Source organism: Capsicum annuum, chromosome 4, assembly GCF_002878395.1.
Source record: "Capsicum annuum cultivar UCD-10X-F1 chromosome 4, UCD10Xv1.1, whole genome shotgun sequence".
NCBI classification, from domain to species: domain Eukaryota; kingdom Viridiplantae; phylum Streptophyta; class Magnoliopsida; order Solanales; family Solanaceae; genus Capsicum; species Capsicum annuum.
Window position 1 is genome coordinate 30,332,005 of NC_061114.1, and position 13,883 is coordinate 30,345,887.

Sequence of the window (13,883 nt, forward strand, 5' to 3'; positions counted from 1 at the left end):
CCACATACCTTGAATGATGAACTTTAGATCGACACTTGTTTTTGAGATGTTAATCGTGCCTTTGAATGATGGTTCTTGGAGTTCTTAAACTAGGAACTTGGAATCTTGAATAAATTTGTAGAATTAATGGTGAACTTTGGAGGTTCTTGAAGTTCTTGAACTAGGAACTTGGAATCTTGAATAAATTTGCAGAATTAATGGTGAACTTTGGAGGTTCTTGAAGTTGGATGTAGGAGCTTATGGTTTTCTTTTTGAGGAAATTTGATGAAATATAACATATAATGTTTCTAATAGGCTTTATTATAGGGTTTGGACGGATTTTGGGTGAGGGGGATTGACCAAAACGCCCCTAAAAATCAAATAATTCTCGAATTAGTCCTTTGATGGACTGTTTTGATAGTCTGAAGTAGATCAATCACAATGTTTTACTCCGATATCCAAATTGGATGAAACTAATTTCATTAGAAAGAGGACTCTCATATATTTCCATTGATATATATTATCACACCCAGATCATTGTGTACGAGGAGCTATGATCATTTGAAGTTGACCCAAAAATTTACTTTTGATAGGCTGAAGTAGATCGATCATAACTTTTTGCTCTGATAGACAAATTGGATGAAACCAATTTCATTGGAAAGAGGACTCGTAGAGCTTTCCGTTCATATATAGTAGATTACCCAGATCATTATGTACAAGGAGTTATGATTGTTTAAAGTTGGAGCAAAAATACGCCAGGCCTCAGTACTTTTTCCTGCACGTTTTACTGTTTACTACTATCACGATTTGATTGGAATGTTCATAACTCGTCGCTCGGGTGTCCATTTTGGCTGATCCACATATCTTTGGAAATATTATTTGATACTCTTCGCAATGGTGGGTCATAATCTAAGACATTTTGCACGGAAAATTTATAATTCATTCTAGAAGATAGAACCCAACACGTTTACGCACAAAATTTTAATGAAAAATTTTTCGGGGTATTACATGGTCTCACTAACATAATTATCACTCCGCACTCATACCTCAATACCATCTCTTAATGTAGATCATGAATTATCCAAATTATTATAAATAATCTAAATAGCTCTTAATTTGCTTCCCGTATCCCCCTTTTTATCATACTTACCCAACTCCCTATCTATAAAGCAATCATAGTCACCCACTATAATGCCCCAAGTCTGCACTCCGGATGCTACACGATGTTTACAACCTCGAAGGACCACAGACTAACTCATGATTGATATCTGCTGTGAGCACTGAATAATCACACAGTAATAGTAGTAGTAGTAATAATAATAATAATAATACTGAGATAAATGCGAAAATTAGGCTAAAATCTCCATAAGGTTCACAACTAAAAACAAATACTGAATACTGATAAATGAATACTGAAAAACTGAATAAACGCATACCAAATAAACGCTTACCAAATGAATAAATCTTACTAGAAGGTGGATGAAAAAGGAAAATTTACAGTGAGTTTGCTTTCCAATTACCAAGACAAATGAAGGAACCATGCAAAGTATATAAGTAGATGTAGGTCAAGGGTTTGCCCATCAAAATCTCATTCTTCTAGTGAAAATTCTGGAAATTTAAAATTCCTCTGGATGACATGTGGCTTTCAATTCCTATCTACTGTCAGGAACCACAAGTAGAAGACATATCACGTATCTTCATGATGTCACCAACAACTCAATTCATATGGAAATACTTTTCCAGACCTATGGGGATAAATATTCAGAACCTTGAGGTGACTCAAGTAATTAATAATTGGTGGGATATGGCTGAGAAACAACGAATAAAATACATATTTCAAATTGTTCCTGCTACTATATTTCGGGATCCATGGAAGATGAGGAACACTTTGAAAGATGGGAGGAATGTGTCCAACTCAAAACTAGTGTATCAGATTATTTACTCGCTGGCATGTTCATGAAGTTAAGGAGAAAGAACTTTATATTTGTTCCTCAATAAATTATGCCTTCCAATAAATAATCTTAAAGGATAAATTAGTAACATAAGCCTTCTTATTTATGATTTCTTAAGAAGCATGTAAAGACAAAAGTGATAAGACTTATATGGGACGGAGGGTGTGATTTTTAATTTTCAATTACTAATTATTACTCCCTTGATCAACTATAAACTACTAATTACTAATTATTAATTTCCAATCTCCAATTACACATTATGAAACAATACATTATGAAAGGATAAGAAACAAGAATCCGAGCAAAATGTACAAGGATAATTACCTCCACCTGCACCAGGTTATTACCAGTCGTCTTCTGTGGCAACTATTGGGATGTGAGCAATCTTAGGTCAGTCCTCTCCTACTTCTCGTATCTTTACTTCAAGATTGATGAAGCTTCTCTGACAATTACTGTTTTCGATGATGTGAGAGATCTCATGCCTTCTGGCAAGGATGTCAACATAGGGCAATCATAAATCCCCAACCGATTAAGGGAAACGAGGTCTCCTATCCATTCTGGAATTGTTGCCAAGTTATGACATCTCATAATGTCTACTGACTTCAAGATACCTGAGAAATGTCGGAGCCAAAGAGGAAGCGACATTAGCTTGTCAAGACTGTCAACTCTGAAAGTTGAGAAGTTCCCTAGGCCTTAAAATTACATTGTTTTTTCCTTGGACAAGTCGAGCTGAGGGCAATTGTATATCCATAAAAACTCAAGTGAGGTGAGATGAGTTAGACATGTGGATAGAAAGACTAGACTTTTGCACCATTGAATAGTCAAGGATTAGAGTGACGTGAGACTCTTGAACACATCCTCTGGCATAATTGTTAGGCCTTCAATAGAATGTACAGTCAAATTATTCAAATTGCAACGAGGGGAAGGATTAGCTTCTCAATTATTAATTTCCAATTTCCAATTACAAAGAATTAGCTTCAATATCTTCTTATTTATTTTCCCCAATTCAAGTCGTTTTAGGGAAGAGAAGTAGAGCTCATCTGTAGGTATATTTGATGGTGGCATGAATTTATCATCATAACCTTCAAGTGCACCGAGATTCCATAGTAAAAGAGTTTAGAGAGAAGGTAGTTTCACAGTGGTGGAATCTTTTTGCATATATGGCAATCTTTTATATATAGATAAACAAGCTTAGGAAGCAAAAAGCCAAGATTCTCAACCATCAACCAACTTGGAAACCTTGACCCACTGTAATTTACTATTTCCAAGATTTCAATGTTTTGGTGAGGTTGTAGGGCTTCCAACTTTATCAGATCCTCATGAATTCCATATTCATTGAACGCTACGGTCAACTTTCGAAGATGTTTCATTATTTTCACTATATTTGTCGGTATTCTATCTCCAATTGCATGGGCTAGCCCCCTGAAATTAATGTGTAAGCTATTTCTGAGATCGACAAGGTCTTTAAGTCCATTCAACTTGTCACTTGCCAGACCTGACATGCAACTTTCCTTCCCTATGATAAAACTTGTCAACGTCCATAGAGACGTCAATTGGCCAATTCCAGGTGGCATATCTTCCAGGAAAGAACAATTAGTAAAATCCAAGTGCATGAGACTTGGAAACTGCCAAAGTCCTGGTGGAATATGGGTTAATGATTTGCAGCCTTTACATATCAAATGTCGAAGGCTCACCAATCTCCAAATATCTCTTGGCAAATTTTTTAGAGTAATACAATTAGTCAACTTCAAAATTAGTAGATTATGCAATTTTGTGATGGAATTTGGTAAACTAACAATATTACAAGAAAAAATAGCAAGATATCTTAGATGCTTTAGTCCACCTAAAGATTGAGGAAGAAATTCTATCTGCATATGACGTAGATGTAGAATGCGCAAATGTGTGAAATTTGAAATCATTCTTTCTAAAGTTGAATTGCTCATGACACTGTATAGAGACTCCTCATATACGTAAATAAATGTCTGTAACTTTCTATGCTTCTTATAGAATGAATTAGGAAATGCCAATGAATCATCAATCTTGAATAAACAAGAAGCATGGAGAGTTTGATCAGGGAGAATCACTGTATCTTTTTCTTTAATGATACTGAAAAACTCCCCATATATAACTTCTTTTGCGAGATCATGTACAAGATCGTGCATTTTGTAAAGATGCGGAAAAAGTTCATCTTCTTTAAAGAATGACCTTCTTAACAAATCCATGAAATATGAATATGCAACGTCCTCCGTATTGTATGTGTAGCTAGTAATTGATTGAATAAAGCCTTGAGTAATCCACATGTCAATCAAATCAAATCTATGAATTTTAAAATCCTTTGGACAGAGGGAACAATATGCAAAGCATATCTCTAATTGTTGAGGAAGGTAATTATAGCTCAATCTCTAAATGGCCATTATATGATTTCCTCCTCGTGTAATACTTGAAAAATCTTGGTTCTTGAAATACATTCACTCATCCTCCATTCTTTTGACGCGTAGAAGGCTTCCTACTGACCTTATTACAAGAATAACTCCTCTACACTTCCTCACAATTTCCTTTCCTATTTCCACCAGATTTGAATTTTTATTCTCTTTGTTAGATTCAAATGCCCATTTTTCAAACAATGTCCATGAATCTTCATTTGAAAGGTCTCCTAATTTATGTTGGTGAACACTTCCTGAAACTTCCTCCACCATGTCTGAGCGAGTAGTCACTAAAATCTTCCTTTCCTTGGCTCCACTGATCAACATATTCTTCAGGTTAGACCATTTTAAGGTATCTTCGTTCCACACATCATCGAGCACTAGAAGATACTTCTTCCCATCAAGCATTTTCCTAAGCTCATTTTGCACTGCATCTAGTTAAAGCTAATTATCCTTCTTCCCTCCTCCAGATTTGATGATTTTTTCTGCAATCATTTTCACTTCAAATACATACGAAACACAAACCCATAATTTTTTCTCAAAATTCTCCTTAATCATTTCATCATTATACATACATTGCGCAAAAGTGGTCTTTCCTAGTCCCCCAATACCAACAATTGATATAACCACGACATTCTCTTCAATCTCAGAATCTAAAAGAAAATCCACAATTTTTTGTTTATCATTATTTCGTCCAACCACTTCTCCATCAAGAACAAATTAATAGGTCTCTCTATCCAAATTCAGTTGCACTGAATAAGGCTCTAGAAGCAAAGGTTGCCTCCTTTCAACTAAGTTTAAGGAGTCCTAATCTCTTTAGGTCTCGTCGAATGGCCTTGAGAAGATGACTAATTTTTAAGATTATAAATCATAGGATTCGATTTTGCCTACCTTATTGAACAATTTTCTATGCTTAACTTCAGTAGCGATATCATCCAAGAGATCATTAGCCTCAAAGACTACTTTCTTAAGCCTTGTTATCTAGTCCCTCACCTGATGGCTACTCCCCTGCCGCTCCTCAACATCATTGAGTATTCCTTGAATGGAAGAAAGTGTGGCAAAAAACTTATGAAGCTCATTGGCTAGTCCGTAAATAGATCTTACTTCTTCAGAAATCTTATCCAGATGTAAGAAGGAGAGATCTTGAGTTTGAAGTCGATTATTTTGTTTATTTGAAGGTTCACCCATGAAGGGGGTAAAGAGATTTGGTAAAAAGGAAAAACTTTGTCCCCGATATGTGGGGTCCCTATAGGATTTTGAGTCGTGTGGAAAAGGTAGTGTATGAGCTTGACCTAACTGCAAACTTGTCATCAGTTCACCCAGTGTTCCATATATCCTTATTGGAGAAGTGTTTGGACGATTCAACTATTGTAGTTCCTCTAGAAAGCATGGATATTCAGAATAGCCTTTCATACGAAGAACTTCCAGTAGAGATTCTTGATCAGCAGATCTGTAGACTAGGGAATAAAAAAGTTTTCTTGGTCAAAGTTCTATGGCAAAATCAGTCTATTGAGGGTGCCACTTGGAAAGCAGAAGCAGACATGCGAACCAAGTATCCTTACCTCTTCTCCACAAACTCAAATTCAGCCTAAGATAACAGTTTTCCATAACATAGTTCTTTTTTAGTCTCAATTTCAGCCATGTGAATATCTTCATGTCAATTCATGCATTTGCAGATTAGTTCAGTCGCTCATTATGTTTTAGATTCAGTCATATAGTTTTGTTACAGTGGTGCATGACATTATATAGTCTTAATTCCTTAGTATACTCAGTTTAACTAGTCTCATTCGAGGATGAATGTTCCCAAGGTGGAGATATTGTAATACCTCATACTTTTCTTAGTTTTGTTCAGCTCCTAGTTTCTCAAGGGTAAACTTTAAAAGTGAATAACTCTTTATACGTGTAAAATTTTCCAGCTCTAGACCCACTAAATTGTAGATAATTGAGTCAGCTTTCCAATGATACCAATTTCACCTAAATCTGATACCAGATTAAGAAGTTATGACTCTTCTAGTAAGAAACAGTAGTTCACCGCGATTATACCGCATCGCAGTGAACCCTAAAATCCCGTTCGTCCCTTTCTAGTAGCTCACTATGATTGGCCAGTATCGCACCAGAAATTGTGACGAAGCAGGTGCCGCATCGCATTGGAGTATAATTTCCCACTCATCCTTTTCCAGTGAAGCATCGCGATAACACCGCATCGCGGTGGAGTGCAAATTCTCACTTGTTCTTTTTCTAGTGATGCAACACGATAGTGCTGCATCATTCCATAGCGTAAAATGGCACTCGTTCCTTTTCTAGTGATCCATTGCGATGACGTCGCATCGCACTGAGGCTCAAAATTGGGACTTCAGTTCCGAACTTAAAATTTCAAAGGGCAATTTACTCTTTTCCCAATCCCCCAATTCGTGAAAAACAAAGGATTAAACTTATTCTAAGACTAATACGCTCATTATTCATCAAATTTCTCTCCAAGAAACCCCATAGCTTCAAATTTTAAACCTCAAGGAATATAAATTTCACCGTTTTTTTTCCAAGATAACCCAAAATTCAAGGTTCCCAATTCAAGATCTTCAAGAAAATCTTCAAAATCACAAATAGAAATTCAAAGTCAAGCTACTTCATCAATATCATCTATTAAGGTATGTGGGATTATGAACAAGGATAATCCTTTAATTCTTGTGCCCAAAACTAGTTTTAAAGTTGATTTTTACATGAAATTATATGAATTTCAGTTTAGGGTTTATACCCACTCATCACTATTTGAATATTATGATGTCACAAGTGATTTAGTTGTTGAATTACATGTCTACTTTCACATATTTATGCGTGTGACTTTATTTTTCAGATTTAGAATTGAATTCTCAAGGCTTTCATTATCAAGCATGAACTTTATTATGATTTAACAGGAATTTGATGCATGGGTTATTAAGCCCTGGTTTGAATATTGATATTTCAAGAAAGACTATGTTTTAGGAACCCTATGATTAGTTTATATTCAGATTTTGATCAATATTTGATCTTTTGATCTCAGCTAAGATATGGAATCCACTTTACAGTTTTTATAATAGTTTAAAGTGAACAGATGCATGATTGGTTTTCATTATAAATCCTTATACTAGTTTTAAAGTGAATTTCATATAAAATGAGCATACAGATTAAAGGGGGTAGTATTTAGCACCGAGTTAGGTACGTTCAAATATTCCAGAACTACGAGCCAACGTAGGTACAGATTTAGATTATTCCCTTTTTTATATGGATGACAGTTATAGATGTGATCACTTATCTTAGGTTATACTCCTTGGCAAGAGTATGACACCTCTCCCCCAATGTGAGGTTTTTCCATAAGGGAATTAGACGTTGGACACTATGAAAACTCACATAGTATATGTCAGTTAGAAGAACATCCCTAAAGCCTAATAACTTAAGTCCTAAAATAGAACAACAGAACAGCTCCTAGAAACTAAGTGTAAAAGCTCACTAATTTACTTAGATATGGTCCTACTTAGGACTCTAATTACAAAATTTCAGCTTTTAATTTTTATATGATAAAAGTGAGTCATTCCTACACTTAGCATGCATGATTTGAAAACATATTTCAAGTACAGATTTAGAACTAAGTGTGGTGGCTCACAGCATTTATATTGTATGTTTTATCATTTATGATTTCTGATTACAGCTTTCAATTACTCAAGCCAAAGTGAGTCATTATTACTTAGCATGCATTGTATATATATATATACACATATATTCCCTCACTGTTTTACTTAAGTATTCACCCCCACATGCTCAGTACATTCTAGAAGTATTGATCCACATATATGTCTATGTGCTACATTGTTTAATAATGTAGGTTCAGGTGCTCAGTTTCAGTAGCATGAGTGATTTCGAGCATCTCTATCTACATCCCGACAGTTGGTGAGCCCTTATAGTTCGGGGACCCGGTTATTTAGTTTTCCATCTTATTGAAGTAGTTGATTTAGTATTTTTAATTCAGTTCGAGTCAGTTGGGGGTTTGTCCCAGTGGCTCTCTAGCTGTTAGTAGTAGAGGCTTGTCAGACTGCTAGTTATAATTCAGATTTTCAGTGTTGATTGTCTGGACTTTTGAGTCAAATTTTTTCAGATAATTTCATCTTAGGTTAGATAGACTTCCGTATTAATTTTATGTTTATATTTCTCTATTATGAGTTACAACTTTAGCAGAAGGCTTATAGGGTTAGCTTGAAACTACTCGTAGTCTTGAGCATCGTGTGACATCTCGGGACCTGTTTTCAGGGCGTTACATGAACAAAGAATATGTGGATATTAATGAGGTGTTAGTGGTAGTTAGTAATGGCGCTAGTTATGATAGATGAGTTGGTTAGTAGTTGGAATTGGCTGATAGTAGTCGATGGTCGTGGTGGTATTAGTATTGGCATTGACGTTAATGGTGGTGATAACGATGGATATAATTAAAATAATAAAGGTGATAGATATGGTAGCAGCTGAAAATAGTGGTTAGTAGTAATTATTATTGTGAATGGTAGTTGTGATAGTGAAGGTGGTTGGTAGTAGTGGTGGTTGGTAGCCAGGTGGTGGTTGACAATGGTAGTGGTAACAGAGGTGGTTAGTGGTGGTGAGTGATGATTATTGATACAGTGGTAGTGAATATTATCCAACACGAGAATACCTCTTAATGATTAAGACTTAGGCCTCATTTATTTACACTTAATGGGGGTCTAAATCTGAAAGATTCAGACGTTAGACCATTAAGTGCATTCATTTTTTTCATTAAGATTTTGACTCTTAAGAGGTCTTAATCATTCAGATCTGAAACTAAGTCTTAATCATTAAAAAGTATTTTTGTGTTAGAAAATATTCATCACCACTTTACCCATAATCATCAGTCACCGCCATAACTACCTCTACGACCACCACCATTGTCAACCACCACCTTGCCACCAACCACCTCCACCATTCATAATCATTAATACTACTAACCGCTATATTCAGTCGTTATCATATCTACCACCTCTATAATTTTAATTATATCTGTCACTATCACCACCGTCAATGCCAACACCACCACCATCATCAACCACTATTGGTCAACCCTAACAACTAACTAATGCATCATTATAACTAGCGTCACCGCAAACTACCACTAACACATCATCAACATCCATACATTCTTCGGTCACCACCACCATTATCACCGGTGTCGCCACCTCTACCATCATTTCAATCACTATCATCGCTACAATATATTTCTATTAATAATCATATCTAACATCATAGGTAACAACATCCCCAACTACCACCAACACATCATCAACCATCATGCATTCATTTTTAAGCTATCACAATCAATACCTCCAACTACTAACATCAACCAACTTCACATCACTGCCACCACAACTACCAATCACCACCATCACAACAATCACTACAATACCAAACATCTCTATCATCACAACTATCACCACCAATATTACTAATCACTAACATCAACATTACCACCACCACCACCATTACAAACTATCTCCATTATCACTAACAAAAATATAAATATTTTTTTAATCAAATAATAATTTTATTGTATTAAATTAAATATTTTTCTAAAATATAATTATTCTTTACTTGAATTATATTTCTTATTATATATGCAAATAAATAAATTTTACATATTCAGATATTGAAAAAAAATAGTGTTAACTATGCAGATTTCAGATCTGAAGATAGACAACATCTTAATCATTCAGATATGTATTCAAATTCTGACGTGTGAATCTTAATAAAAACAAACGCAGCCTTAGTTTCAGATCTGAATGGTTAAGACCTATTTAGACCTATTAAGAGCCAAAATATTAATGAAAAATAAATGTACTTAATAATCTGAAGTCTGAATCATTCAGATTCAGTCCTCCATTAAATGCAAATAAATGAGGCCTAAGACAATGACTATAAAATGCAAAAAATAATAGGATATGCATTTAAAATATAAAGCCAATATTACATAACTAGAGATAAAAATTTAATTTTAATATAATCTTATTGGGTTATTGGTTTAACCGTTAACTAAAACCTTAAAATTAGAACCGAACCGATATCCCAATAAAAAAATTAAAACCGTTTAAAAATCATTAACTCAATAACCCAATACGAATAAACTAATAAAAAAATTCCTTTTGGTTTATCGGTTAATTTGATTTTTGTATAACCCTACTCCTGACCGCGAGTCAGGATCCGAGTTCGGATTGAGGTAGAGAGTCGAGATCAGGCCTCGTGAGTCATGTCTTGAATCAGGGTTGAGATTGGACCCCGGACTCAGGCCGGGAGTGTTAGTTTTAGTATTAGTTTTATCAGTACTAATGATCATATTATCCTAAAATAAACTCATTTATTTCTATGTTAAGAAATACATAATAGTATGGATGTCTTCCACCCTTTTTTAATATTGTATAAAATTCAATATTGTACAATTGTTTGTAGTGTGCAAAATTCAACATTGTACAATTGTTTGTAGTGTACAAAATTGACCAATTCTAATTGGTTGTAATGTAAGAAAATTTGCCTATAAAAGGCATGTATTTATTTCATTTTGATGGATATACAACAATACATAATAAAGAAGATTTGCAATCTATTTCTTTGTTTCTTCCGTTATTTTATAACACATTATCAGCACGAGACTCTGCCAAATAAAGTGAGATTATAAATCTAAAGGATTTCAAGATTATTAATTTCTTATGTTATTTGTTTCGGCGAACATACACCAAAAGGTGAGATATGAAGTTTCACCATAAAGTTTAACTCTAACAATTTAATTAAGTTTGAAGGATTCAATGATATGGTTGTACAAAGGTATAACCAAAGAATTGGTTAAGTACGTGAGGTACGTATCAAAAGTCATAATTTCCTATATATGTTTGTCTTTAAAGATGCTTATTTATTTACAAATTTCATATATTTTGTTTGTTTAAAGGGAAGTGTATTTAAAGGTCTGTTATGAATTTTGTTGTATAATTTGACATATTATGCCATTGATTATAAGATGGTGGATTCAAGTTTCATCTCATTAAAAGGGTAAAACATTGAGTTAGAATTCCAATGAGCCATGATAAAATATTGGGCTTAAATCTCATCAATTTATGCCTAAGACGACTTTATATGGATAAGACATTAAGATTGGATCTCAATACACCATATTGATAATATTATGATTGCTAAGGTTGTAAGGCAAAATAATGTCTTTTACATAAAAAGTCATGAAACATGTACCATTAAATATGCTTCATTGTTTGAACTGAATGTGGTAACGGTGTATAATAAGTCTGAAAGAAGACGAATAAAAGAACACAAGTGATTGAATTTATGAATATGAATATAGGCGTACCAAGGATAAAATCTTTTATTACATTATATGCACGCCCCATGAAGGAACAATATTTTGAAAGAAATTCTAAGCTATCATAATTTGATAGGCTTAAGACATCATTATATTTCATTCCTGTGGAATGAGAATTTTGATTGTTAAAGTTACAGATCCATTCCCTGGGGTGAATGTGATAGAAGAACACCTCCATAAGAGGTAGAATAATTGAGAAGAAATATTATGAAATATACTCCAAAATAGCAAACTTGAAAAATTATTCATGTTCTAGTAAATCTGAAATTTACTAAATAGAACTCATATTACATGGTAAACTTGGAGTTTACTAGTACAAATTTGTTCATAAGTTGGCACGAACGATTTTGTCATCTCGAAGATGTGAATATTGAATATTACACAAAAGATATATTAAAGAATTAGAAGGTTATATTTTTCGAAGAATATTATGAGTTCTCAAATGATCCTTCAAAAGATGAAGGTAATTTTTGCCACTAGTGAGCATGCTACGAAAGGTCATTGAACATGTGATTATCGTGTAACCTAATCTAATATAAATTTTATAAATCCTGCATCAAAATAAAGGAATATAAAGGATGGCACACTTGACCTTTCAATATGATGTTGAGGTCTGTCATGTAAATATAATAAATTTCATAGCGTGAAAATGACCTTCTAATGAAAATTTATGAAGCATGTAACTATGATTATAATTCATTCCTTGAAGAGAATGAGATTTGTGATAAGCATCGTTAATGCTCAATCATTCTTGAAATAAACGTGTCAAGATGAGATAAAAATTATTAATAAGAACATGCTGATGCATGGTTGGATAAATGTCACATCTCACCTCTAAGAAAGGTTTGAAAAGAAAATTATTTTGACATAAATGACCATTGATCGTGTACTTTTAGTATGGCATAAATATTTTTGATATAATTGTCAAAGGGTAAAAGCAAGAAACAAGTCTTGCCTATATAATATTTTATGATTATTCCTTGAATGAGATGTTCACCATATAAATGGTGTGTGAAATGTGTGTAGTACACGAAATTAATTGAGAGCTCCAAAGGAATTTTAGTGTTACTATCTGGAGAAATACAATTATTCATAATATTGGGTTTGTAGTAAGTCTCGAAAGAAACTTATTAAGTTTCAAAGACATTACCAAAATAAATTATATTGAGACTATAAATAAATGAAAGATGTTATATCTTCATATTACTACAATAGGCGCGGGTTATAAACATTTACGTAAAGGCTATCCGCATTTTTTTCTTATTTGTAATACACAAATATGAACATGATGACAGAATCACATGCAACACTAAATTAAAATTTTATTTATATATATATATATATATATATATATATATCAGTTGGCATGATGGTTGACCATCCCAATTCCAAATGTGATGCAAAAATAATTGAGAATTAATGTGGTTATATATTGAAGAAATAAAAAATTTGTTCACGAATTCTCCTGTGCTACTTGTTCTCACAATGAATTGATCATTATACCAGCTAAGGTTGGAATTATATTTCCTAAAATTTTTGAAACATATAAAAAGGTGAATATGGTCCTGTTCGCCTACCATGTGGACCGATTACTATTATATAGTTTAATAGATGCATCTATGATATGGTCACATATGCTTTTCTATTAACTTGCAATTTGATTTTTGCAAAGTTGTTTGCTCAAATTATTAAATTAAGAGCACAGTTCCAAACTACAAATTATGTTGATAATGTTGGTTGGTTTAGTAGAAATTGTATGCCTCTAATTCTAGCTAAATTATTAATTATGAGAACAAATCTCCCAAAAGAAATTTGATATGAGATATGTCATTCAAAATATAGAAACATTCATATACATCAAGCCAACAAGGCTCCCCTATTACTATTGGTTCAAGATCAAGAATCAGATAAATTTTATCTAAAAATTTTGATGTGTGGCATATGATGCAATTGCTTCATCACAATGCACAAATATGAATCCCAAGATAAATTTTGAAAATAAATGTTAGATTTCCTAACATTAGGGAGAGAGTTGAATAACAGTTGAAAATTATGCATGAAATGAATTATCTAAATCCTTATAAAAAATGTATATGTGAACTTGAAGTTCAAGAGATATTCATTTGCAAAATGTTGCAA

The 13,883-nt window shown here is 33.5% G+C and overlaps 1 protein-coding gene across 1 annotated transcript; it reads right to left on the reverse strand.

The window, feature by feature from the left end:
* Positions 1-3,064: 3,064 nt before the first annotated feature.
* Positions 3,065-4,762, reverse strand: LOC107869784 (putative disease resistance protein RGA4). Its single transcript, XM_047411550.1, has 2 exons — positions 4,446-4,762; positions 3,065-4,247 (listed from the first exon to the last, which is right to left on the reverse strand). The coding sequence occupies exons 1-2, from the start codon at positions 4,760-4,762 to the stop codon at positions 3,065-3,067; spliced, it is 1,500 nt and encodes a 499-aa protein (XP_047267506.1).
* Between the last annotated feature and the right edge of the window lie 9,121 nt (positions 4,763-13,883).